This window comes from Pseudoliparis swirei, chromosome 20 (assembly GCF_029220125.1).
Source record: "Pseudoliparis swirei isolate HS2019 ecotype Mariana Trench chromosome 20, NWPU_hadal_v1, whole genome shotgun sequence".
Classification (NCBI taxonomy): domain Eukaryota; kingdom Metazoa; phylum Chordata; class Actinopteri; order Perciformes; family Liparidae; genus Pseudoliparis; species Pseudoliparis swirei.
The window spans coordinates 19,890,363-19,915,521 of NC_079407.1; the positions used below are offsets into that span (position 1 = coordinate 19,890,363).

Here is a 25,159-nt window from a genome sequence, read left to right on the forward strand (position 1 = left end):
AACACCACAAAATTAACACCAAACTCATCGCAGTGGCTTTAAATCGTGTTTATTAGGTCTGGGGTTTAATCTCATGGTGTATGATGTTCTGTCAATGTGGCATTCAACTCACAGGCTTCGACGACCTAAGTCTGTTTTCTTTTATTGTATACTACAACCATACTTGTGACAACATGTTCCCAAGCGAGAGGCTCCCTCCTTTTGAAGGATCCTAAAGCCCTTCTAGGACTGCTATTTACATCACTTATTCAGGCAGTTCTCTTTAAACCTTTTTTTTAAAACACTTATTTTTGAGGCCTCCGCTCGAAAATAACATACCCAAACTAAAAAGGGTGTATGTCTTACCAGAAAGGCCATTTGAAATAATGTCGGTGTTAAAGTAAAGGCAACACATGTAAGCTTTGGTTCAGATGTGTAAATATTAGTATACATGTTACTGGTTAAGAGTAAATAAAGATGAAACACGGCAGAAATAGAAGTTTACGGTTTGCACTTTCAGGATGATTATCTCTTGGATGGTCTGGAAATTCTCTCTGCAAAGTTTGACTTTGATAAAGTGAAACGGAACAATAGCTGGAGACTTTTTAGTCAAGAGAATTTAGGCCAGGTCTCCAAAATGTGCATTTGGGCACATTTGGACACCATATATGCAATATGAAGGTACCAAACCATATATTTCACTTGTATATTACTTATGGTGTTCAATACATCCAAATACAACAGTCTTTGTTTTTAAAAATAAATACATATATATATATATATATATATATATATATATAAATCATATAGAAAAGTAGGGTGGAAAAAGCAGAATTTTGTTCCGTTCCATTCATGTTGCTGTGTTCTTTGGCTCATAGCTCAGTGATGCTTTGGTGCCGAATGATTTTGCGAAGATTTTTAGAATCTGTGTTATCCATCTGCACCAAGCGACAGGTCGCTAGTTACGGAAACATGCTGAGTGGGCTGATTTCTGACAAAATTATGATTATTATATTCCACTAATTATTTTAGTTAGTGTTTAAGTTGTATTGAAATGGCTTAATGATTCTTGTAGCCCAGGTTCTGTTGTTAAATTTGATTTCTAACAATATATTTGCTCATATTTATTGTCATGTTTTACATATAGTAATTTCACCCCATATGAGGGGCAAGGTTTTGAAAAGGTTTTAAGATAATAAAGTTGACAATGTCCAACTTAACCACCAGGGAGTTGCCCTGACATTGTCAGCAAAGTGTACGGGCACTCGGGAGAGCGCATACCTTCGCATATCACAAGATTGGGCATTGAATTATGAACATTTTGGCATTAGTTGCATGCCAATTGGATAAAAAGAAGATTTTGACCTTTCCATGACCTTGAATGCGAAGGTAACAAGGGATTCAGTTACATGACTCCCAGCAAAACACAACAGCCCTGTTATTGGCAGCCGGTTGGTGTTACATTCTCTGATGGACTGCAACCGGCCCAATCGATACCGCTCCTCATCCAGGAGGAGATGCCATTAGACTAACCTGCTTCTCCCACTCCCTTTTCTCCATCAGCACAGGAAGAAACTCTCACGCTTACCGTAAACACATACATACACAAACACACTTACCGTAATCAAATACACCTGGATGCATGCACACACACACACACACACAGACACACACACAAACACTCACACATGAACCCTGGAGAAAATTGGATGTTTAAGTCGTGCTCCAAGTGGCACTCTGTGAGAGTCGGGGGGGCGACTCAGCAGACAGACTGGAGGGAGGGAGAGACAGCAACAGGGTGTAGGTCCAGGTGGGGAGGATGGAGCGCACTTTGGAGTCACGGTGGCAAAGAGTGAAGATGATGATCCAAGCTGATCGTCGTGCATCGACCCTGGGATTACCTGTCTCTTTTTGTTTGCACATAAAACCCTTTATGAGTCCTTTTCTCTCTGATCTGTTGTGTATCTCTGATCTCAAAGGAAACACTTTGTCACTATTCCGTTATACTTAGTACCATCCAATACTCAGCGAAGATTCACTTCCTCTTCGAGCTTCACTTTGGCTTCTCCTGTTCTTTTTTTCTTTCCCTTGTTTTCTAGCTCTCTTCCCCTCCCTCCCTCATTTCTCATTATTGCCTCCATGATGACGTCAGAGCATTAGTTCATCGTGGGGTCACGTTATAAAAAAAGAAACACTATCAAACCACTTAATTTAACAGACATTCAGAAAACCTCATCACTGTATTGCCTCTTTCTATAATTCAGAAATTAAATGTTGAACATTTTAATTGTATTTCTCAGTGTTGTATTTCTCTCCGCTGAGAGGTCATTCATTAATTGACATTTATTGTGTATTAATGGTAGTTACGGCTGAGTGTTCGTATTGCAGATGTATTTCCGACATGACAACTTGGGTGCAATCTTTTTATCCACGCGCACCAAGAATCACACACACACTCACACACTATTCAGCCTCCTTTGTCGTTACAAAAATAGCCTCATTGAAAAACTGGGCATGTTGAGGGGGTCAGTGGTAAGTGAGATTCATGGTGCGTCGCGAACATAATGGTGTACACCATACTTTGTGAGGCGGGCGACAGAAGCTGCAATTATTGGATCAGCAGTGCTTCATTAAGTCTCCACACGACACAGTCTGCCGCTCACGCCTGTGGACAGAGAGATGGAGAGAGACGACTGAGGAGGAGAGTTAGAGGACAAGAGCTGCAGAGGAAGAGATGGAAGGAAAGAGACAAGGAAAAAGGAGCTGGAGTGGACAGGAGAGTGTGGAAGATAACGTGTGTTGTATTGTGTGCTGCCACAACATTTAGAGGAAAGTGTGTTCTACTTGTGCATAGTTTTATATTCGGCTTAAATTACAACTGCAAAGAGGACTTAGGGCGCACACACACATCTCTCTTCTGGACACGAGCTACAAGAACGGCAGACGGAGAGAGACCCAGCGGCCTTGTGCTGGTCCAGTATTAACCGGTAGAGAGGAGACTGTAGAGCGAGGACCGGGATGCTCAGACAAAATAACGATAAGAGAAGTGACGAGGGGGGAGACGTCAGCAAGAACCGCCACATTCCTTAAAGTAACCGGCTTGAACCGGTGCAGGGGGGTAAACTGAGTGACGAGACATATGTAATGAGGGAGGCGGCACCTGCATTGAGTATGATGGTATAAATAATATGTCACGGTGTTTGTTCGGGAAGTTGGGAAAGACAGATGTGGAGGGAGGTCGTTGTCTTTGATACTGGACCCAACTGAAAACTGAAACTGTTGGTTACAAATAAATCTACGTGAATTGAACTCTGATCCAAACTCTGTGTGTCCTGTGTGTGTTTGATTACTGAGTTCCAGTGTGTGAGTATCCTGTGGCGTCTGACCCGCAGAGAGGAGATAGACACACGTTGATATGATCAAGTTCAGAGATGAGTCAGCATCGATCAAAAAGGAGGAAATCTAGCCACCACAAGAGAGACAAAATAATTGTGCAAGGAGAAAGGGAAAGGAGAGTGAGCTCGAACGTGATCAAAAGGAAACAGTCATGGCATTGTTATGTGACTCGAGGACATTTGAGGATTACTTTTCAGGGAGATAATCTCACATATAAATCGGCGAGTAAGGAAACAATGCATTAGCGATAATGGCCTGCAGCTTCCTGTTAAGGCTGGCTGAGTCAACATTTCCACAACAACTCAATCAGTGGGTTGGCAAATCCCCCCCATCAGCTTCCAGCATCCAAGTCGAAGGGGATCATTTCCATCCAACTATCTGTCCGCCTCCTTTTCCCTGACAACTGTCGCTATTATTTAATTGTGGAATGATCAAAGGAAGATAAGACAACAGGGAGAATAACGCCAGCCTTTTCAAAGACTTCTATAATTAAATATATGCAGCGCTCAGATGATGGACGATGTGATTGGAGATTCTGACACCGTGCAGTCACTGCGGGGCCGCTGAAACGACAACGAGATGGCGCCATCTGGCGGCGGTTCTGTGCATCACATCTTTGAACTGGCAGCATGCTTATGATTTTGCTTAAAGAAAAGGACAACACTGTGACTGGTTTCTCAATTAAACATTCAACTATAAAGTCCCTGCAAACTGCAAGCAGATATTTGGGCTAGTTAGATATCTTATCAGGACTGTGCAGACTATTCAAATCAGCCTCTTTAACGGAAAACACCTGTGTTAGTGAACCAGGGATAGTAATAACAACAATAATAATAATAACAATAATCATAATAATGATACTAATAATAATGATACTAATAATAATAATCATAATAATCATAATAATAATGATACTAATACTAATAATAATCATTATAATAATGATAATAATAATAATATTGATAATACTACTAATAATAATAATATGATAATAATCATAATAAAAAAAAAAAAAATTATAATCATAATAATAATACAAAATTTATTTATATAGCACCTTTATAAACAGTGTTTACAAAGGGCTCTACAGAGAATAAAGGCCAAACAAATAGAATGGTAAGATACAAATATAAAATAAAAAACAACAGAAAAATTAAATTAAAAGGACGACATCACTTAAAAGCTGTTCTTTAAAAATGGCTTTTATGAAGTGATTTAAAAGAAGTTACTGTTTCTGCGAGCCTTACCCCCTCTGGTGGGTCGTTCCAAAGTGGGGTCGAGTTGGTGGGACCAGCTGACGGAGGTCAGCAAGGTAGATGTGGGAGAGCAGCGGTGATGGCAGGAGAGTCCTGGAGAAGAGCGTGTGAGGTGGTGTGGCAGCAGGAGGGTCATGTGGAGCGGTGTGTGTGGTGATGATGGCAAGAGGGTCCAGAAGTGGCAAGGTAGCAGCAAACAGAGCAGAATGAAGAGGCCCGAGCCCTGGAGAACCAACTGAAACAGTGCTGTCAGAATTGTCCTGCATTTTGGATTGCTCCCTTAAAAATGGCATTTCGCTGGGTTAGCAGCTTGATTTGGCCTTTCAGTTCGATAATGAGGTCTTGTAAGTTGTTGTTCTTGGTACATTTGGAGCAGAGGAGAACACTCATAGTAAAATCTTCTTCAGGGATCATGTCGCAGAGATCACATTACATTACCTTCATGTTGTCGCTCTCAGGGCCAGCCGGAGTCATGTTGAAAAATAAAATAAATGAAATAAATGAAATAAATGAAATAAATAAAATAAATAAATAAAATGAGATAAATTCCATTATCCAAACTGCTTATCCTTCTTTAGGGTCGCGGGGCGCTGGAGCCAATCCAAGCTGACATTGGGCGAGGGCAGGGTTCACACTGGACAGGTCGCCAGTCCATCTCAGGGCTCATTTACAGACAGACAACCATTCATGCTCACATTCACACATACGGGCAATTTACAGGTCAATTAACATGAGCTGCATGTCTTTGGATTGTGGGAGGAAGCCGGAGAACCCGGAGGGAACCCACGCTGCCACGGGGAGAACATGCAAACTCCACACAGAAGGACCGTCGAGACCGGGAATTGAACCCACGGCCCTCTTGCTGTGAGGCGACAGTGCTAGCCACTAAATAAAACAAATAAAAAATTAAATACAAAATAATAAAATACAAAATAATACCAAATAATAAATAATACATAAATAAATAAACTTGGGAAACACAGTGACGTTCCTGCGATGATGGAGCGCGTGTCGGAGCGCGTGACTATTCCGGTCCAGGCAGTGAATCCAGCGTCTCTCAGACAATAGGTCTGTGTGTGTGTGTGTGTGTGTGTGTGTGTGTGTGTGTGTGTGTGTGTGTGTGTAAATGGCTGGCTTGAGGGGTTTGGTCTTCCTGTCTATGGACAACATAATGTTTGAAATGCTAAAATGTTGACATGAAACGTGTCTCCTCCACAATGTGTGAACATGTCAGTAGAATACATCAAGGTATACTTCGCCCCACCTACTTAGTTTGCTTCTTTAATAAAAATGCATCTACATTAAATCACATTCAGATTGTATCTATTCATGTTTTGCAAAGAAATGAGGTTGATATCTCTATCTCAAATTAAAATCGCTGCTCCTAATCAGAAGCTTCAGTGGGCAGGACACAGCGATGCATTGTAATAGGATGTTAATGAATTGCAATATTGATTTGAAGTCACTTCAGTGCAATAAAAAACGTTAAAAAAATATCTGTAACAGGTCGGACAATGTTCACTCACTGAATATGAGTACATCTTTTATTGCAAATATACAATAATTACATGACAGAATTACAGCTAATGATATATTAAACAATAGAGTATCTTAAGAAATGTCTTTACGCTTTCTTGCTGAGATTAGAAGCTTTGGGTGGTTATGTCCAATTGTATTTCCGTTTCCTGTTGTTCTGCTGAGCTAATTAGCCAATGGGCTGCAGCTTCATGGACGATATGAGGGCGCCGTATACATTTTTCTAAAAAGTGGAACTAATACTTTAATTGGCCTGCACATCATTAAGCTAGGCAATTCATTTCTATGAAATAATGTAGTAAGACAATTCCTCAGTTCATTTGTACATTTTTATTACTTTTTTTGTTTTAATTCATAACAGCAATCATCAAATATAGCAATTCAGGCCCCGTGAAAAAATGTGCGAATAACTTTTTCTCTTTTAACCGAAGACATCCATCAAAGTTGGTACAGCACATCACAGGTTATATTAGCTACATTCATGACTTAAATTATGACAAGATGTTGTAGTTTATAAAACCCCAGCGAATATTATACCAGCTTCAGAAGGTACCGTTCCCTACCTCGATTTCACTTCTGATTTCCTCCCACACATTTTCTTCTGAGCAGCATATATTTTATGGCTTTAGATTGTGGCAATCAGGTGCTGGTATTTTAAAACATGTCACATCCTTTCAAGGGGCCTGGAGCAATAAAACAAGCAAAACAAATTGCAGCAGAAGACAGAATACATCATATTAGCACTACGAGCAGAGAAAACAAACAAGAAAAGAAAAGTTCAATTTACATTGTATCATAAACGTAAGCATGCGTGCTTGTAGGAGATGAGAGATGACAAAGATGATCAGGAGATCATTTCAAACGAACAACTCAATGACCATACCACAAAACAGTATTTCAATCTGAAATTATTCTTAAATTCCACCTGTTTGATCAGTTTCATCTACTAGAAGCACAGCTTACATAAACATAAAGAACATACTTATAGAAACTGTGTTTGTGTTGCATGTACTCTCCAACTTTAGTGAGTATTTTCTCAGGAATCTTTTTTTATTTTTTAACAAACCACTATTCTATTTTTGTATTATATATATATGTATATATATATATATATATATATTTATATACTGTATATATATATATATACAGTATATTATTCAATTACATTGATAGAAAATTGTATAGTGTGAATACATCTTTCTCTGTAACATATTTTCCTATTTAATATTACTGCTCCGAATCTTTTTAAGCGGTATATGTATTTCCTTTAACATGCATTCCTCTCTGAGTTAAGTAAGTAGACAGGATGTGTTGTGATTGGTTGGGCCTGGGAGGGCGTGGCCATGACGCCCAGACCTGTGAGTACAGGCCGGTTAGGGGACCAGACAAACCCAGTCAGGCCCTTAGCTAGAGGGTCGTGGACGCCTCCTCCGGAAGGTTACCTGGCAAACTACAAGCCGCTGACAGAAAAGAAGAGCAACACGTGGCCTTTTCTGAATCGGGTCGGAGCATGACAACTCAGTGCCCTTTTGATGCAAGCAATTTTGTTCAGCCTTTCAGAAGATTTTTTTTGTTTGTTATCCTAGCAAAATTCCGTGTCATATAGACATAATTTTTTTTATTCAAAATAAGATCTCAATATACATGAATCTCTCTTTTTTGACTATGTACAGAAGTGCAAAAAAGTCAACCTTTATCACCTTTTATCTCCTCTAACGTTCCCCATCCCCTCCCTTGTTGTTTGCAGTTGGCTAAGTAAGAGCCGGGTGTCCAGACTCTGTTCCCTGTCACCCTGCTCACCTGACCCCGCCAGCGACGCCCCAAAAAAGTGATCAAAGATGCAGCTTGTTTTCCAACATGGCCCAATTTCCAGGGAGAGTAAAAATATTAAAACAATATTTACTATTTGAAATGGATACAGTAGAAAATAACATCTTTACTCGAAACATCTAAGGAATTATATTTTTACAATTGTCTTTTTTTCTTCTTATATGACTAGTTACAAACCTTACAATCGTTAAAATATTACTCCATTATCGGTGATGGTTGCCACAGTGACAACTTAGCCTCTCTGTTCTATTATTTCATCACTGTTAGATACTCATATAAAACATCTCTGTTCAAAGAACACAAATAGACGAGAGAAATGAACAATATGCATAAAGTTCAACAATATGCATAACGTAGAAAATATTAAGTTTACAATCATAATCTTACTAAAAATTAACATTACATGGAATTTCAGGTAACTGTGCAAGACGACACACAACCACACTTTTCTTTTAACCTCATGTTTATCATAAGAAGGATAAATATAATGAGCAAAACTAAATAAAGTTAAATGCTCCTCATCTAAAGAAAAAAAACAATAACAGAGTGCTCTGTGTGTGTAAGTAAATATGGCGTGGGTTAGGCAACTGGATGGTTCAACATGGCGTGTTGCATTGTGCTGACCCGATGGTACATTCTAAGGCTTTGGATGAGTCATACAATCGTTTATATTCTTGCCACTTTCCCTGTACTATCCACCGAGAACACGACACAAACAAAGATTTCTAGAGATCTACTCTATGCACCTGATCCTACTGCGAGTTCGCGTGTGAGGCCCACACATCTTTTCAATTTAGTCCCACTAGCCTACCCACGATATCTAGTAACAGTGACACGAAAAGACTTTGGCTGACTATCTGAAAACAGCTCTCAGGTAGATGCATTCAACAAATATTGTTTTAAATATGTCAGACTATACATCCACTAAACTGAATCTACTTTGGCGAAATATGCACGACCATACGAATGAAGGACAAATGACGTCATACAAATCCATCGCCAGTTGCACCGTCGATCTGGACTTGGGTCTCACAGCAGTCGGGATACCAACTGATCGTGGTTTCAGAGCTAATCATCGCAACATCTTCATCAAAATGAGCTTTTGGTCTCCCCACAGAGACCCCGCGGAGAGATCCAGTCATTCCCTGTCCGAACAACTGACATCAACAACAAAGTCTGAGACACACACACAAAAAACCGATTCATTCAGGAGAAGATTTGAGTGAAGCAGTCAATCTGGAGCAGGTTATCGAGTCAGCGGTGGTGCTACTGGGACTCACAGAAAATAAAAGGGCACAATAATGTACACGACATGCTGTTCAAGAGACACAATCGACATATTAAAGGGAACTGTTGGGTTTAACGCTTCGTAGAACTGCTTTAATACCGTTCATGTGTTTTGAGATGTATGGTAGTCTCCAGGGAGGCCTGCTAGGGTGAAGGCATGTGCTTAAGATAGAGAAAGGTAGGCTACACGGGTTTGACAGACAACAGACAATCAGTTGCCATTTTGCCTCTGAGTGCACTCACGTGATTTCCCTCATCACAAAATAAAAAATAAAATCGCAAACAAAGTCATCGTACATGCGTGTGCGATTCAGTCGGATCATTCATTTCTTTGAACTCAAATTAAATGTGTAAACGAATGAACACATTTAGGTCAAACGAAAAAGCCACACGTCATGATTCTTCCAGCCGATGTGTGTTGACGACCGCTCCACTCTTTCGCCTCATGGTAACATTCAAAGTGTGTCCGGTGAATAAAGGTTAGTTGCCTCCACAGAGCGAGAAAAGGCCGTCTGTAATGTAAATGATGTTCTTTTTCTCTTTTGATGTAATAGTGTGCATGAAGTACACATTAAAACAATCCTTACAAACTGTGCCTCCTACATTAACATGCAGATATATCCCAAACCAATTTAGATCGGTTCTGAGTTTTGCTCTTAACGTTACAGGCGTGAAGGGTGCAGTTCCAGTTCCACCTGGAAAGAAGTTCACATGGAGAGAAAGAAAAACAGATGTGAAGCAAGAGCACAAGCTGTTTGGTTTAGATGTTTCTCATTGTCTTGAAATCTGACCACGATTAGGCAAATGATGTAGTTTTTGTAGGAATTAACATATAACATGTTAATGTGACCTTTCTGGTCGGTGGGTTATGTTACATTTGGACGGAGTTAGCTGTGCCCACTGTTCCCGTCTAACTAAGCTACACTCAGAGGCTTCTGGCTGGAGCTGCATATTTAGTATTGTTTGAGAGCGCAATCAATCCTTGCATCTCACTTTGCAAGAAAACTAATTATTTGACATTACTTTCTTGTAAAAAGAAAGTAATGTCAAATATTACACATTAAAAAATCAATATAAACAATATCTTATAGATAAAACATAGCAAGCATAATAAATATTACATATATATACAAAAAAAACTAATCTAAGCCATATACATATCTATTTTAAATGACATCTTCATTATTCTCTTTATAACTTTGCAAAGTAGTTTGCGAGTAGAAATAATACCATAACAACAACAAGGATAATACCATATACTATTATTATTATTATTATTAATAATGATAATAATAATAATAACAATGGTAACCGCCAGAAAAAACAATGCAGTCGTGGCAAATGCTTTAAATAAAAGCGGGTTGAGATGTTAGAGGGAGGTGCAGTACATACTTTTCTGATTTAGATTCCTACATCTGGGTCACATATTTGTGACTAGTCAGATGGTCAGCAGATATTATTGGAATCTGATTGAGAGGAATAAAGAAAAATAAGAGAGGGGGAAAGGCAAAGATGGACAGACATAACCAGGGGGACAAAGCAGGAAGGAGACACACACATCAGTTGAAATGAGAACAAACAGCACTTCCACCTTCATTGATAATAAAGATAGGCATTGTAACTATCTAAATAATCCCTATCAGATAGTCTGATAAACTCACAGAAGAGCCATAGGCACCATTCATGCATTTTTTTATGACTAGGCAAATGTGAATCATAAGATTAAAAAGGAAAACTGTCAGAGTTCATCAGCAGGAATAAAACAAGAAGAAGGGAGAATGCAGAAATGGAGCAAACCTGATTGGCTGTTGCCGTTGCAAAGGGAACACTTGTGGCAGATGTGGCTGGATTAGCACCGTGCATCATGGGTACTGGGAGGGAAAGATGGCACAAAAAGTTGATCTGAAGCTCTTTTTTACATTAATACTTAAATTGTACTTGTGTCGACAGACTGTTGATAAAGCAAGGACATATGTTGGTAGTTTTAAATAGCTTTAAATCAAATATGTTCTTCTCGTAATCGTTACTTTTCTTTTTCACAGACAGTTACTCAACACATGAGAATAGAAACAGACGTGTTGTAGAAGGAAGAAAAAGAAACATCAGAGGAAATATTTAGGTTGCAAGGGAGCCAATTGGCTATTTTGAAGTGCAAAATATAATAATTCAGGTGGCAGTATCTTACATCCAGGCTTTCTATTTTAATACTGAACAGGCTTGTTTATTGGCTTTGGTTTTATCTTTCAAAAACACTTAATGTTTCTGTGGCATATACAACCAGACAGTGTAATGAGGTGCTCTATAGATTAAAAAGCTAAAAGTATAATGAAGCGGCGTCAGGGCACACACACACACACACTTGGTGTCAGACAGATTTGTGGCAGAGCAAAAAAAGGTTCATTCCATCCCACAGAAATGTAATGCAGAGCATAATAAAACATATAACTTCCAATTTAAATGACAAATACATTTAGGCTAATGTCAAAGTCTAATGTCAAAGTTTAAGTTTACAAAATGGAGAATGTGCTCACATTCTGTGATGAGTTGAATGACACGTGAGTGATTGCAATGGGATCAGAGAGAATCGGTAAGGAAAGCTGGTACCTACCAATACTTGTTGCAGGTGTCATGCACAATATCGAGCCTGCCCATCATGCATTTCAACAGGGAGTGGAGTGAATAGGGAGGAGAAAAAATCAAGAAAAGCCATTACAAGTGTTATAAAGTCAGACATATTGGATTTAACTGTACTCATTTAATGTTGGCCTGCTGGCTTTCTTCTTAAGGTGATATTGTGGATTATACGCTGAGTATTAATACTTACACTGCACAATAATAATCATTCCTTTGGAAACATATGAATTGCTGAAACCACACATACTTATGCATGAAATACAAAGCTCTAACACAAATAATACTGATAAAAACCGAACACAGACTATCGATACAAAGACCATGTTTAACACAATGTGAATTGTCTTAATTGATATACTAAACAACTATACATACAAAAAGAGCATAATATCTTAAAAGAACAATGTCTGCTACTCAACTTACACCCATGCTGTACATATATGCGCAATTAAGCCCATGCAAGTTGTTCCATCTTGTCACCAACAAGGAAATCACACAATCATTCAGCCATTCACTGCTGGCGCCAAAACACAAGCAGTTGTGAGGAAGATACAAACATGAGATCTGACAGCCAATAGCGACGAGGTCACTGCCACACATATGGTTTCAAACCAACTCGGGCTTTACCTGACGGTATGAAGGCAGCCTGCTGCTGAAACTGCATGTTGGCCAGGGCCTGTTGGTACTGGAACACACCAGCATTGAACATATGGGTGGCACCATTGGCTTTTTCAAGTGCAGGTCTCTTTGGTAAAGGAGGCAAGGGAGGGAGCCCCTGAAGAGGGGGCAACACCAAAATAAAAGGATGGGAGTGAGGGGAACACAAAGGATGGAAGCAGTGACATTCAAGACAGAGAGAAGAAATACTTACACTATAGATAACATTGCTCTTTTTTTAAAACAGCAAACACCAATGGCATTTGACATCATGAGATAATTGTGGATATAAAAGGAGATACAATTCACATGTTGAGATATTTCTGTCATGATAACTAATGACAGCTATAGCTGTTGTATTTGTTGTTGGTCCATCAACAACATGAATGGTGTAGTTAGGGGAAGCTGCACGATAAGAGTTACGCTGTAAGCCGCCTCTTCACATGTTTACATGCAATATGAGAAGTGACGGAATCATGCAGGGAGTACCAAACATTACTGGAAACCAAAATATTACATTTTAATGCCACAAATGGTTTTCTTTTGAGAAGCATTAAGGCGATGAACTGACCACTGTCAGTAAACACTGTCGGGGATTTTCTTTTTAAAGCGTTTTATTGTTTTGGTTTTGAGACAAGATTCAAATAGCATGCTACAAAATGAATCCGCCAGTTGTTCATCAGCCCTCAGTGTTTCACCATCACACACTTAGTTTGATAACTGCAACGGTATATCTGCTACACCACAGCTACATGCCAAGCCGAAAGCTGAAAGGTCATAGTTGCGTCGAGGGGTCGCTTCTGTGATAAGACAGCCGACTGAGTCTTGATAAGCAGGCAGCGAGCACATGATGGCAATGGGCCAATGGGGTTCAAGCGCATTCAAATAAACAGTAAGCAGAGGTGCATCATGGGGGCAGCAGTGCAGTGTGGGTTGGTGAAAAAATACACAAAAATAAAAATAAATCATTGGAATGCAATAGTCAACAATAACACGACTAAGACATGCACATTAATGGCTGTGGGGTTACTGACAAATAATGATGGCCCTTAACATAGTTTGTTCTCTTCTGTTTCATCAACGTTGAACCTATTGGTGTTTTGGTCCATCCAACTGAACACATTTGTTAAATTGTGTATAAATAAAGGAAACAAATACTTTTGTCCAAGTCTCTTGTGTTTTCACCAGCGAGGTAATTAAAATACCATACTAGCTGAATTAAAGGATTTAATCTGTTCGTAACATGTAACATTTAAAAACAAAAAGAAGCTTAAAAAGGGCAGATATTATTGACACTATTGTTCAAATACGTAGGCTTAGGTGATCGTATGCCTAATTTGGCTTTAAAGTGAAATCCAGCTTACCCTCCTTTATGGAACACCTGCTGCATAATATCATCTACAGAATTTGGCTGAGCAAAAACCTCAAAGTGGCCCTCGATATGTTGTAATTCACAGCTTCCCACTTTCAGCACAGATGTAACTATTGACTGCAAACAACAGCAACAATATACAATGAGCAAAGCAGCACAACAAGGAGGAGCAGGAGGAGGGAGCAGTAGCCTCAGTCAGTACTGCCATGCTCACTACAGCCTGCCGCCAATAAAGCACACAGTGCACATCGGGTCAGAGCTGAGGAGAGCAGAGGAGACTGGGACGTGCACTCGGAGGTTGGAAGGTGTTGTCAAATATCTACATCCATCAAATCAAGGCCCACTTCAGAGTGTCTCCAGTACACCTGATCGTATAAAACTGACTTATTGAAGGGATTGTTGTGTTCAAGTCCCTGCAAACTCAGAATAAACAGTATAGCAGATGGAATATGTGCCTGATAAGAAATATTATGTCTGCTTCTACCCTAGCTACTGCGCCTCACACCAACACACACACACACACACACACACACACACACACACACACATCATGTTGTTACAATGAGAGAGGGCAGTTTCAGCACACATGTTGAATGAACCCACATCAACATGAGAACACTTAATGATGCGTTGTAGGTAATCACATGAGAAACTAGAACGGGCACTCGGTAGAGCGCATACCTTCGCATATCACACGATTGGGCATTGAATTATGAACATGTTGGCATTAGTTGCATGCCAATTGGATACAAATTGACCGCGCTATGGTAAAAAGAAGATTTTGACCTTTTCATGACCTTGACCTTTGACCCGATCGATCCCAAAATCGAATCAAATGGTCCCCGGATAATAACCAATCATCCCACCAAATTTCATGTGATTCGGTTTAATACTTTTTTAGTTATGCGAGTAACACACATACAAATAAATAAATAAATAAATAAATAAATACACGGCGATCAAAACATAACCTTCCGCATTTTCAATGCGAAGGTAATCAAGCTCGACTTGTTGGAACAACTATATGAATTCTACTCTACTCACATTTGATTTAGTCTTCTCTGAAAAGGATTCCTTTGTCTGCTATGATACAGTGTGTGTTCTTTATTTTGAGTCCTCATTGGTGTGATCGCCCGTGGACAGAAACCTACCATGGCTGCAGCCGCCGCCGCCTGGTTGACTTGGTGTTGGGCGGCTTTGATCTTGGCCTGCAGGTGAGCCGGCGGGTGAAAGTACTTGCACTTCTCCCTGGAGCAGCGGCCCTTAATGTAGTCCATGCACACGGTGACTGTGTTGTCGTTGGTGTCGATCATCGTGCTATCGGAAGGGTGGGCGAAGCGACAGTCGCTCTCCCCGCGTGTGCAGTTACCCCGCTGGTATTCCCGACACACCTGGAGACAAATACACGCTTTATGCTCTTTTGTTTTTACTCAAGTCAACAATCCTGTAGAACGTCGTTTAGATTTTGAAAATGAGTTGTTCGTCAGGTCTGAAAAACAAAACACATTATGAAGTTACCGTTCACTTTTACTTCACTTTTGATGAAGTAGTAAATCTGTCCAGTCATTATAGAACTTGACAATCACTTTACCAGACAGAGCTAACCAATCTTAAGGACAGGTACGGCCATTACTGTTGATTGATAAGCAGACCAGATCGTAACCAGCGTGTGCAGACTCATCCATCACACGCCACTTATCCATTATTCAAATGAGCCGTGTAGTCGGCCTTCCGCATGGAGACAGAAGGGGGCGGCATCTGCGTGAACAGTTGGGAAACTGACTGCCTCTGTCTGAAAGTAGCCGTCTTCACGTGGCTCATGGGAAATATGAGGCTGGTTATCCTCAAGGGAGGTTGCAGCTGATGTAATCACCAGCCCACGCATAATAACACACCCACACACCCACACACACACACACACACACACAAGGTGAGTGCACATATAAATTGTGAGGCAGCATTTTTTCCCCAGAATAGAATATTAACATAAACATAGCTGTGCAGTAACTTAAGATCTCTGTGTAAGCACTGTCAGCCACCGCTGAGTCTCCATTGCACTCCTATCCTGCACCAAAGGAAATGTAATGTCACGGTACGGGGCATCGACCGATCAGTTATTGTAACAGAAAGAGCCCTTTACCAAATGTCTGTGTACCAGTCTCACTGTCTGCATGCATAATGGATTTGATTGGCGGGGGAACGGTGACAGACAAAAGGCCACCGACAGTGTCATCTACAAACTAACCCTGCTCCGTCTCCCGTCACGACCCCGCAATCACCGATCTGTTTGAGCGATGGGGCAGGATTCAGTTTGTCTGTCTGTGTGTGTCTGTGTGTATCTGTGTATGTGTGTGTGTGTGCGTGTGTGTGTGTGTCACTTCTTTTTTCGTGTGCACCAAGTCATTCATTCCCCACCACTGCCACAATCAACACTGCTGCTACTGGTCTTATTAATAGAAAAAATAAAATAAAATAAAAAGAGAGAGAGACTGGCTCGTTGTCAGGCAGATGTTGGAGAGGTGGGTGAGGGAGAGAGAGAGAGGGGAAACAAACGAGAGAGAGGGACATGTAAGAGTGGTTGATGAATGAAGAGTAAAGGACAGACAGATGAGGATCAAGGAGACAGAGTGAGAGTCTTTGGGATCGAGGGAGTGTGGCTGACATGGGAGAAAATGAAATGAATACGAAAAGGGAGACTAGATTGAAGCAATTCGATGTTCTCTGCACCAGGTATGCAGCAGTGTTTTTTTCTTCTTCTCATCAGTGGTTAATCATGCATTAGAGAGAGCAAAGTGCTTAGTTGCACCAACAAATAAAAGGCCTGTTAATCATATTTCTTTCCCTATGGTAACTATCCCTCTGACTGGGCCCTTTACATCACCACGGTTCCAGGTAAGCAACATTATGCCTGTATGCATGAGTAGCTCCATAAAAGATAGAGAGACAAGAGAGACTGACGGAAAATATTTCTCGGACAAACAGTCGGGGGCCTTATATTCTAAAATTTTAAAAACAATTTTTCTCTCAGCCTCATGGAGATAGCCTGTACCACATCTACTCACTGGTGTGTATGTAGGTCCACAGAATCCCAGCTATGAATATTTGGAACGACACACAGCTGGCCCTTCTCGCTATGTTATTTTTAGCAAACCTAGTTTCTGCTAAATTAGGCTAGTGTGTGATTTCTCCTAATAAAAACACAGCACGCTGACCACTGGGCCACTTATTGCATTTGGCTGGTAAATATTAAATATATGTTAACCGGACTATTCATCTTTTTTTCCGGGCAGTTGTTTCAATCACAATCTGAATCGAGAACTTTATAATAATAATAATAATAATAATAATACATTACATTTTTATAGCGCTTTTCAAAACACTCAGACGCTTTATGTTCTTTTTTTTGATCAACATCTTCTTGCCTCCAAATTCCCTCGACCTCAAGGAGCAGTCACGACTCCTTATGTTCAAACCACTCCCCTGATGACCACAACAGGTCTAACAATGGATGTATTCTCTACCCCTCCATCTCGTATTCCTCTTATTGACCCATTCCCTCGCTCTGCATGTCATCCACTCGTTCATCGGGCCGAGAGACTTCCTCAGCTTCACCTCAATTAATTACCTGGCCACTCAACGTTACAGTTTAAATGTAACCTTCCTGCCACTTGGGCAGGCCTCCTGCCCGCCTCCAACGATTCCCCAATTATTCCGCTGCGAGTGTTTCCTGAGCGGGGCTGCTTAATGCACGAGATGGATTTACTGTCCAATAAATGATTATCTGAACACAGCCAGAGGAGCGGCACTCATCAAGTTTCAAATGACTGATGGCCTTCACGGAAAAATCAAGATTTTCTTTTTTTGTACACACCGATACGATATAACTTGAGCTTGTGGCAAACAATGTTGTCTTCTGCCTGTTGACGGGATGCAACATCGACTATGATATTGTGTGGATACCCTTATTAACGCCTCTCTCTCTCTCTTTGCTTACGACTGGCTAATGACAGTGCGATGGTAATGGATGTAGTTACTGCAACAGAAACCGTTGAGGCAAGACTTTCCAACCAATGCATTTAATATTCAAATAGGCACAGACCACATTTCAAAGCCCAATCTGATTGCATAGCTGGGAGAAAAAAAAGAGCCTCATCTCACTGTTTACTAGAGTTTTGTTAATTCATCTTTTAATCTACGACTGACATGAAAGTGAATTTAAAAAATGAAATTATGCAAATGATCCCGTCTGTGTGGTCTATGGGCATGCTCGTGCATTCACATTTACCCCGCTCTTTGTCTCCGTCTGTGTGTGTGTGTGTGTGTGTGTTGCTCACCTCCAGCCTGTCTGTCCTCATGAGTTTCTGTGCAGCAACAGCAGCAGCAGCAGCTGGTATGGGGACGCTGTGGTTGCTGGTGACCAGTACGGGGCCACTGGGCAAGATGTCCGCGGACATCATGCCGGGCGACATCGGGCCAAGGTAGGGGTTAAATGCGGCTGCAGCGTTGATGTTGGTTGCAAGGCTGGGTGTGACTGAAAACATGGGCTGTGGGGCAAAAGCAAAAAAAAGACAGTTGGCCAAAATTGAGCAGAAGATTGAGCAAAACTATCTCACTCACATGCAAAAATCTGCCAGAAAACCTATTTCCATTCATGCTGAAGCTATATGCATTGAAGCTATATGATATATACTATATGTGAAATAAATATGCAATCAGCAATAGCCAAGGAGAGGACAGGAAGTGTGTTTCGGGATGTGGAGGCAAAGAAGATGTCAAAGATAAACAAGTATTGGGCCTACATCTGAGGGAAAACAATATGCCTTCTTCAATAGCCGTTTTCTTTCTTTTGAGACAACACTTAAGGGAGATGTGGTGTCAGCTCCTCCCTACGTGGATCAGATGCGATCGCACGCTTCACACACCAGGAGTAATGAAGCTCCAGCGGTAGCTCAGTCAAGGAGACTTCAGTTGTCATAGGCCTACATCCAGATGGTCCCTCCCCTCACTCATAATGTCATAGCCGTCATGGTTTTGGGCTGTCAATCACGCTTTATGCTCTTCTTATCTGCTGCTCGCTTCTTATTCAATAGCGGAGTGACCTTCCATCATTGTTAGCCTATCATCTGGCTGCTCTCTCTTTTTAAATATGCTTTAACCCTTGTGTTGCCTTAGGGTCATTTTGACCCGAATCAATATTACACCCTCCCCCCGCCTTTGGGTCATTTTGACCCGATTCAATGTTTCACCCTCCTGTTACCTTTATATTTACTAACATATTTTACACTTTGGGTTCAATTTGACGCCAGCAATTAAAACCTCCAGAAAATTATTAGAATTAATATTGTTTTCCAAGTTTAAGTGTGAGGCACTTTATGTTTGTTTGTTGACTACCGAAAGAACACCGACATTAAACATTGAATGGGGTCAAATTAATCCTAAGGCGGGGGGAGGGTGTAATATTGATTCGGGTCAAAATGACCCTAAGGCAACATAAGGGTTAAGTAGGCTTTGCTCATGCTGCTGTGACACGCGCTCGTTGTGTTTTTATGAACCGGCGCGAATGGTCCCCCCCCCGAATGGTCCCCCCCCCGAGTCTCTCGTTTACGGGACAGTTAGTGTCCGATTCCTCAGCCGAGGAGACGCCGTCTTGTACCACTCGTTTCCCTGCACAAGCAAGTGCACCGGTTACTGCAGGTTGACAACCGGATCGCCACCAGGGGGGAAAATCCAGCAGACGATCCATTCACGCCGCAGGCTGTGTCGTCACCAGCAGGCCTCCTGGTTTCAGCCGACGCATGAGCCTCGGATTCATTTACTCCAAGTCAAGCCGCTCCACAATCAAGGTGAAGACATACATTTAGGTTTATGCCATTCAATAATTGTGATCAGTCTTCTTTTTCAAAAGTGTCCAAGCGCTGTCCAACTTTAACATTGTTTAATTCACTCTGCGTCCCCTGTTTGATCATTTCATCATCATCCTCCAGTCTCAGCAGAATCATCACCTCCACCACCACCACCACCACCAGTGTCTGGACTCAATTACAAATTTCCCGGTGTGGTCGAAGTCCCAAAGACTTTGTCATGATTTGATCTGCACACATAATTTTGTTTCAAAATAATGAATAAACAATAATCTTTTCTTCATTTACTTGTCTCTCCTGATTGAGAATTAATCTGAGCGGCATCGAGCTGTGTGAGCACGTAAGGCGGAAGAAGGGCAACAATCCACTTCCTGTGTTTGTGTTTGAGTGGAGTTTAAAAAGCCAACGAGGCCTTCAGGAGCACGCTGACTCACGTAGCACAGCACAAGTTGTCCCTGCCCATTCCTGCCCTCAACCCCAGTCGGAGGATTGTCTCTTCAGCCCCTGCCAACAGGACACAGTGAGTAATAGAGCAGCGGCAGCCAGCGCTGTGGACAGCTACATTCCTCCCCAAACCTCCTGAGATGACTCAGAAAATCAAGAAGAAGAACGCAGACTATCTAAGTCTTTCAGTTCTCCTCTCTGTAATGCCTGAAAAATGATTTCCTATCACGAGGTACTCTGGAACAATAGATTTATCTCGCTGGAGGATCTCAGATATCCGAAGCTCAAGGTTTGAATGTTGTCAGTGAAAAGACTCACGAGGCTGTAACGATGCAGTGATGTCATCATGCAAGAATGTTCTGTTGTGAATATCTCTTCACTTGATGATTGGACATTGGAGATTATTGTGATAAATCACAACTACAACAGATTGAAAGCAGTGATGTCAAACCAAACGTACCCACGCAGTAACAACAGAAAACATCACACTGTCATGATCTGGAGTTTGTGTCTTGCGTCCTGTCTTATTTTGAAATCCCTGTCTGTCGTCTCCTCTGTTTCCCTGCGCTTCCTGTCCCTGTGATTGTCTGTCTTGTTCCTGTTTCCTCCTGTGTGATTATCTAGCCCCGCCCTCATTGTTTCCACCTGTGTCTCGTCCCCCAGTGTATTTAGCCTGTGTCTACTGCTTGTTCGTGGTCAGATTGTTTTTGTTTCCTCCTGTTGTCTGACTGTGGTTCTGCTCTCCTTGATTAAAACCTCTTTTTTCGACCTGAATCTCATCCTGTGTGCTGCTTTCGGGTCCACATTGTGCCCTCACCACGACACACACTACATGTCTCCTGTCAGGTAATCACAATGTTATGTGAGGACAGAATGCGATGAGGGTTTCCTCTGGTCTGGACCAGACAACTCAACTTGTCCTCGAAGAGTTAAATAGAAATATGCAAAGCATTGGGTTCAACTAGAGCTATTCCAATGTCCTTCTATGCCAACCAAGTATGGTATGTATTTTGTTTTACCATGTAATTTATATAAATAACATTTAGCTTGATAAATTGAGTGGATAAATGGCACAATCTCTAAAGTTGTTTAATAATCCTATTTACCACACATTGTTACATTGTAGCGCCGAGTTTGAGCAAACCGCTGCTCCTACGCTATTCTATAGAGATGTTGGTCAAATATGCAAAACGTCAACAAAACATTTCTTTTTAATAAAATTGAAAATAAGCTGAATTGCATGGTGATTTACATTGATTACAAATGAAAAATAATAAAAGGTTGGTCATGAAAAGTTATTAAAAAAAATACACAATATAAGAAAAGATGAGTGAAATAATAATTGTCTAAGACACATGAATTTGAAAATTGCAAACAAGTAAGATGAGCAAGTATTTTGCTGAAACGGGATAACTGTAAATATATTCTAACAGTAATGCAAGTAGAACACAGTTTATTAAATTCACAAGCTGAATTGATGTCATTGCACAGTTTAATGTATCCAATGTTTCCTCTATAAGCTAGAGGTGCCATACCCCGGCTGGAGCAGCAGACCTCTTGAGTGTGTTGAGTTGAGCAAGAATGTTGCTTATCATCTTGAACTGTTTGAAGGAGACATATTTGGGTTTGTTTTATTACTTTTTTAAGATCTGAATTTAAAATGTCACTGATTCTGAAAGTCTGTCCCAGACCATTTACTTTAAGTCCATTACATTTAATGATTTGGAAGAAACCTGACTTCAGATTTATTGGATTTCTATAGCACTGTATCTATACTGTGACACCCTTTGGGGCAACCATTTTAAACACTGGCCTTCCTTGTTGCCTTTGTGTGAGGCCCGGTACCTAAACATTGAGGGGCAGACACAATATGTCTTATCCGACACATATTGCACATTTGCTATGTGATGTTATTCTGAATTTGCAGGAGCTTGCAACACACCATTAAAATAAATAATTCAGATTGATATTAACAGACGGAAAAATTCACTCGTGGCTTTTTTGGTTTTAATTCATATATTTCAAAAGTGAGTGAGTGAAGTGCTATTGCAGATAGATATATTCATAACGTGGCCATCCGCTGATGTTGATTCTCTAATAAAAAGCACAATCAGTCACAGGCAGCTGTGGGGGCCTTAATTACTTCACCCTCTGCACAGCTCCATGCGTGAAATGAAAGCACTCTCCTATGCACATGGAGGGAGGGTTGCCGGCTATATATAAAAACAAAAAAAGTGTGAGAGCAGCAGATATAATTGGGTAGAGATACCAGTGGCAGGAAACTAAGCTAAGGGTGCAAGGGAAGGATGAAAATACAAAGTCTGTTTCCTGGAAAGACTATAGTACCCAATCATGTATTCCCTTTGCATCCAACATGGCTCTGTTTTCTTGACTTTTCTTCTTCGTGCAGGTCTAAAGCCATCTCTCCTCCCCGCTGTCGTCCTATCTCTTTCCCGTTACCGACCTGTCTCGACACTGTTCATATATCTCGGTCTGCCTCGCTCGGCCCTCCCTTTCTTCTTCAGCTGTGTCCTTCTCTGTCAGCCTGTCTCCCTCATCCTCTCTTCTCCTTACTTTATGGCCACCCGGGACATAAACAGAAAGGGAAGGCCTTGCAGTCCCAGAGAGATCTATTGATTCTTTAAATCCTGTCGTGGTTTCCTCTGTTCCTCTCAATGGGCCTCTCAATGTAGCCCCTCTTCCCGACGATAAGAGCGATAAGCCATCGGCAAAGTGTCCATGCGTGTGTGTGTGTGTGTGTGTGTGTGTGTCCAAGCAGCATCTGAAGCTCTTTTGAGACAAATTCACTCCACTGCTCTCACTTAAATATGAACGGACAGAGGAAAGACAGAGGAACTGACTCAAGCCTGACTGACGGAACCGATTCATTTGACTGATTGCAGCTCCGGCCATCCCCTTAAAGTTCTGTGGAGCATGCAACACATGCAGTCAGACATTTCTAATGCAATTGACTGCGTATGTATGTGTGGGTGTGCATGTATGTATGTGTGGCATGTGTTACACGATACTAATAGAATACTTTAGTGATCACAGTATGGAAATAATTCAGTGTCTGATGTCCGGGCCATGTTGTTCATTGATTTATTGATTAATAGGGGCTAACGTGATATGAATGAACTTGTGCTGAAACAATTAGTGAATTAATAAGTTCACCAATTGAGAGAAAATTAAATCGGCAAACAATTGTAATGACTGCTAAATCATTTAGAGGGAAGTTCGGCCCAAAGATTTCATTGTGGATTATTTTGAGACCCCAAGTCTGAATTTCTGGAAAAAGCGCTGTTGAATTTTGTATTTTGATTACCATAGGCCGAGAGCCAGATAGTCTCATTATATTTAGAGGACAAGGCAGACATTACATTGTTGGGTTCTTTTGTTGGTCAAGACCACATGCTAATTATTATGCTGTAATGCTGGCTCTTTAAAGCTGGAGGATAGATTTAGTCATTTTGGCTTGTAAGAACAAAAGCTACACAGTCCAATACATTTTTAGTTTTTCTATGGCTGGCCACAAGTTGATCATATGATTGCACTCATGTTTTGCCAGCATGTATTCATATCTTTGCCTTTTAACATATGCAATTAAATGAAACCCTAAAAGCCAATAAACCATGATACAGGCACTCTTAAACCAGTTTAAACTTCATATTTCCATCAACCTGTCAGAGTTCCGGAGTTCACTCAGCAATTTGACTTTAAACGAAAGAAATCAAACTAAAATGTCTTTATTGATAGAATTTTTTTGCGGTTGAATTTGTCTCTTTTGCTCCATGAATCACAAACAAACACAATTTGTATGTCATGTCTCTTCACAAATTGGATTTCATTATCTAGCATCTCTCCCTTCATTTGTATATAACTATAAAAACTATTTAAACAATTAATTAAAAACCATCAATTCAAAAAAATCCAGGTCTCTGAGCCCTCTGGCTCAAAAAAAACATTCCGCTCTAAACCATAATAACGTGTTTTTTTCCGAGCATCACAAATCCTCTGACTGGAATAAATAACTCCAGATATATTTTAAAAGAATGAAGGCATGTGTGTAGATAATGAGTGTAATCATGTGAGCTGCGTTTTGTTGTGTTTATGTCCACGTGTCCTCTCACCACTGGCTGTAGCTGTGTGCCCGGCATCATGGCGTTGGCGAGATGAATCTGCTGGGCCAGCATGGCCATGTTTTTCTGCTGGATGAGGTTGTTCCTTCCATTGATCTCCAGCTGGGTCTTTAGGTGGGGGGGAGGATGCAGGTACTTGCAGTTCTCCCTGGAACAGCGGCCCTGATTGGGTGAGAGAGGAGGAGGAAGTCGGAGGAGACAAGGAGGGCAAAAGAGAAGATGGGATAGGGAGGATAGAGACATGGAAAGAGGCCAATCAGAATAGTGTTTTCTTTAACTTGTGCCTAATGTAAAGAAGTAATGAGCCTTGACTCTGAATTAGCAGGCGTTGACCTCACATCTCTGTCTTCTGGGACTGCGACTGGCTTTGCCATAAAGACTGATCAGTTCTGCTTTCGTTTAACCCTTTGTGACCTGAGCTGTGCGCTTGATACTTTTCTGTTTTTTCTCTAGCTCCCATCTTGAGACAAATTAGCTTCAAGAGCAGAGATGACGAGCATTGGCGGAGGATTGATATGATTCTGCTAATACATCTTAATACTCTCACGATTATGATATGGCTACTTTTCATTATCCATCAAACTGTGGCTTATTTTTTTTATTTTATAGACAAAGTTATAGTTTTTTTTTGTGCTGTCAGAATTGTAAAATTTCAGAACATTTTATTTCTGCAATTTCTGAAAACTCAATTTGACATTTTTAAATTGCTTCTTTTGTCAGACCACCAGTCCAAAATATATTCATTTCACTTGAAATGATTCACTCATT

At 40.8% G+C, this 25,159-nt stretch overlaps 1 protein-coding gene across 2 annotated transcripts in view; it reads right to left on the bottom strand.

Annotated features, from left to right (window-relative positions):
- Positions 1 to 6,478: 6,478 nt before the first annotated feature.
- Positions 6,479 to 25,159, bottom strand: part of LOC130210291 (muscleblind-like protein 1) — a 53,872-nt gene continuing 35,191 nt past the window's right edge. For both annotated transcript variants that reach the window (XM_056440352.1, XM_056440353.1), the window contains exons 3-10: positions 24,383 to 24,553; positions 18,282 to 18,491; positions 15,099 to 15,338; positions 12,546 to 12,693; positions 11,893 to 11,928; positions 11,082 to 11,155; positions 10,677 to 10,750; positions 6,479 to 9,979 (exon numbers count right to left, since the gene is read on the bottom strand). In XM_056440352.1, coding sequence (XP_056296327.1) covers positions 10,694 to 10,750; positions 11,082 to 11,155; positions 11,893 to 11,928; positions 12,546 to 12,693; positions 15,099 to 15,338; positions 18,282 to 18,491; positions 24,383 to 24,553 — 936 coding nt within the window. In that variant the 3' untranslated portion in view covers positions 6,479 to 9,979; positions 10,677 to 10,693. The remainder of the gene's footprint in view (positions 9,980 to 10,676; positions 10,751 to 11,081; positions 11,156 to 11,892; positions 11,929 to 12,545; positions 12,694 to 15,098; positions 15,339 to 18,281; positions 18,492 to 24,382; positions 24,554 to 25,159) is intronic.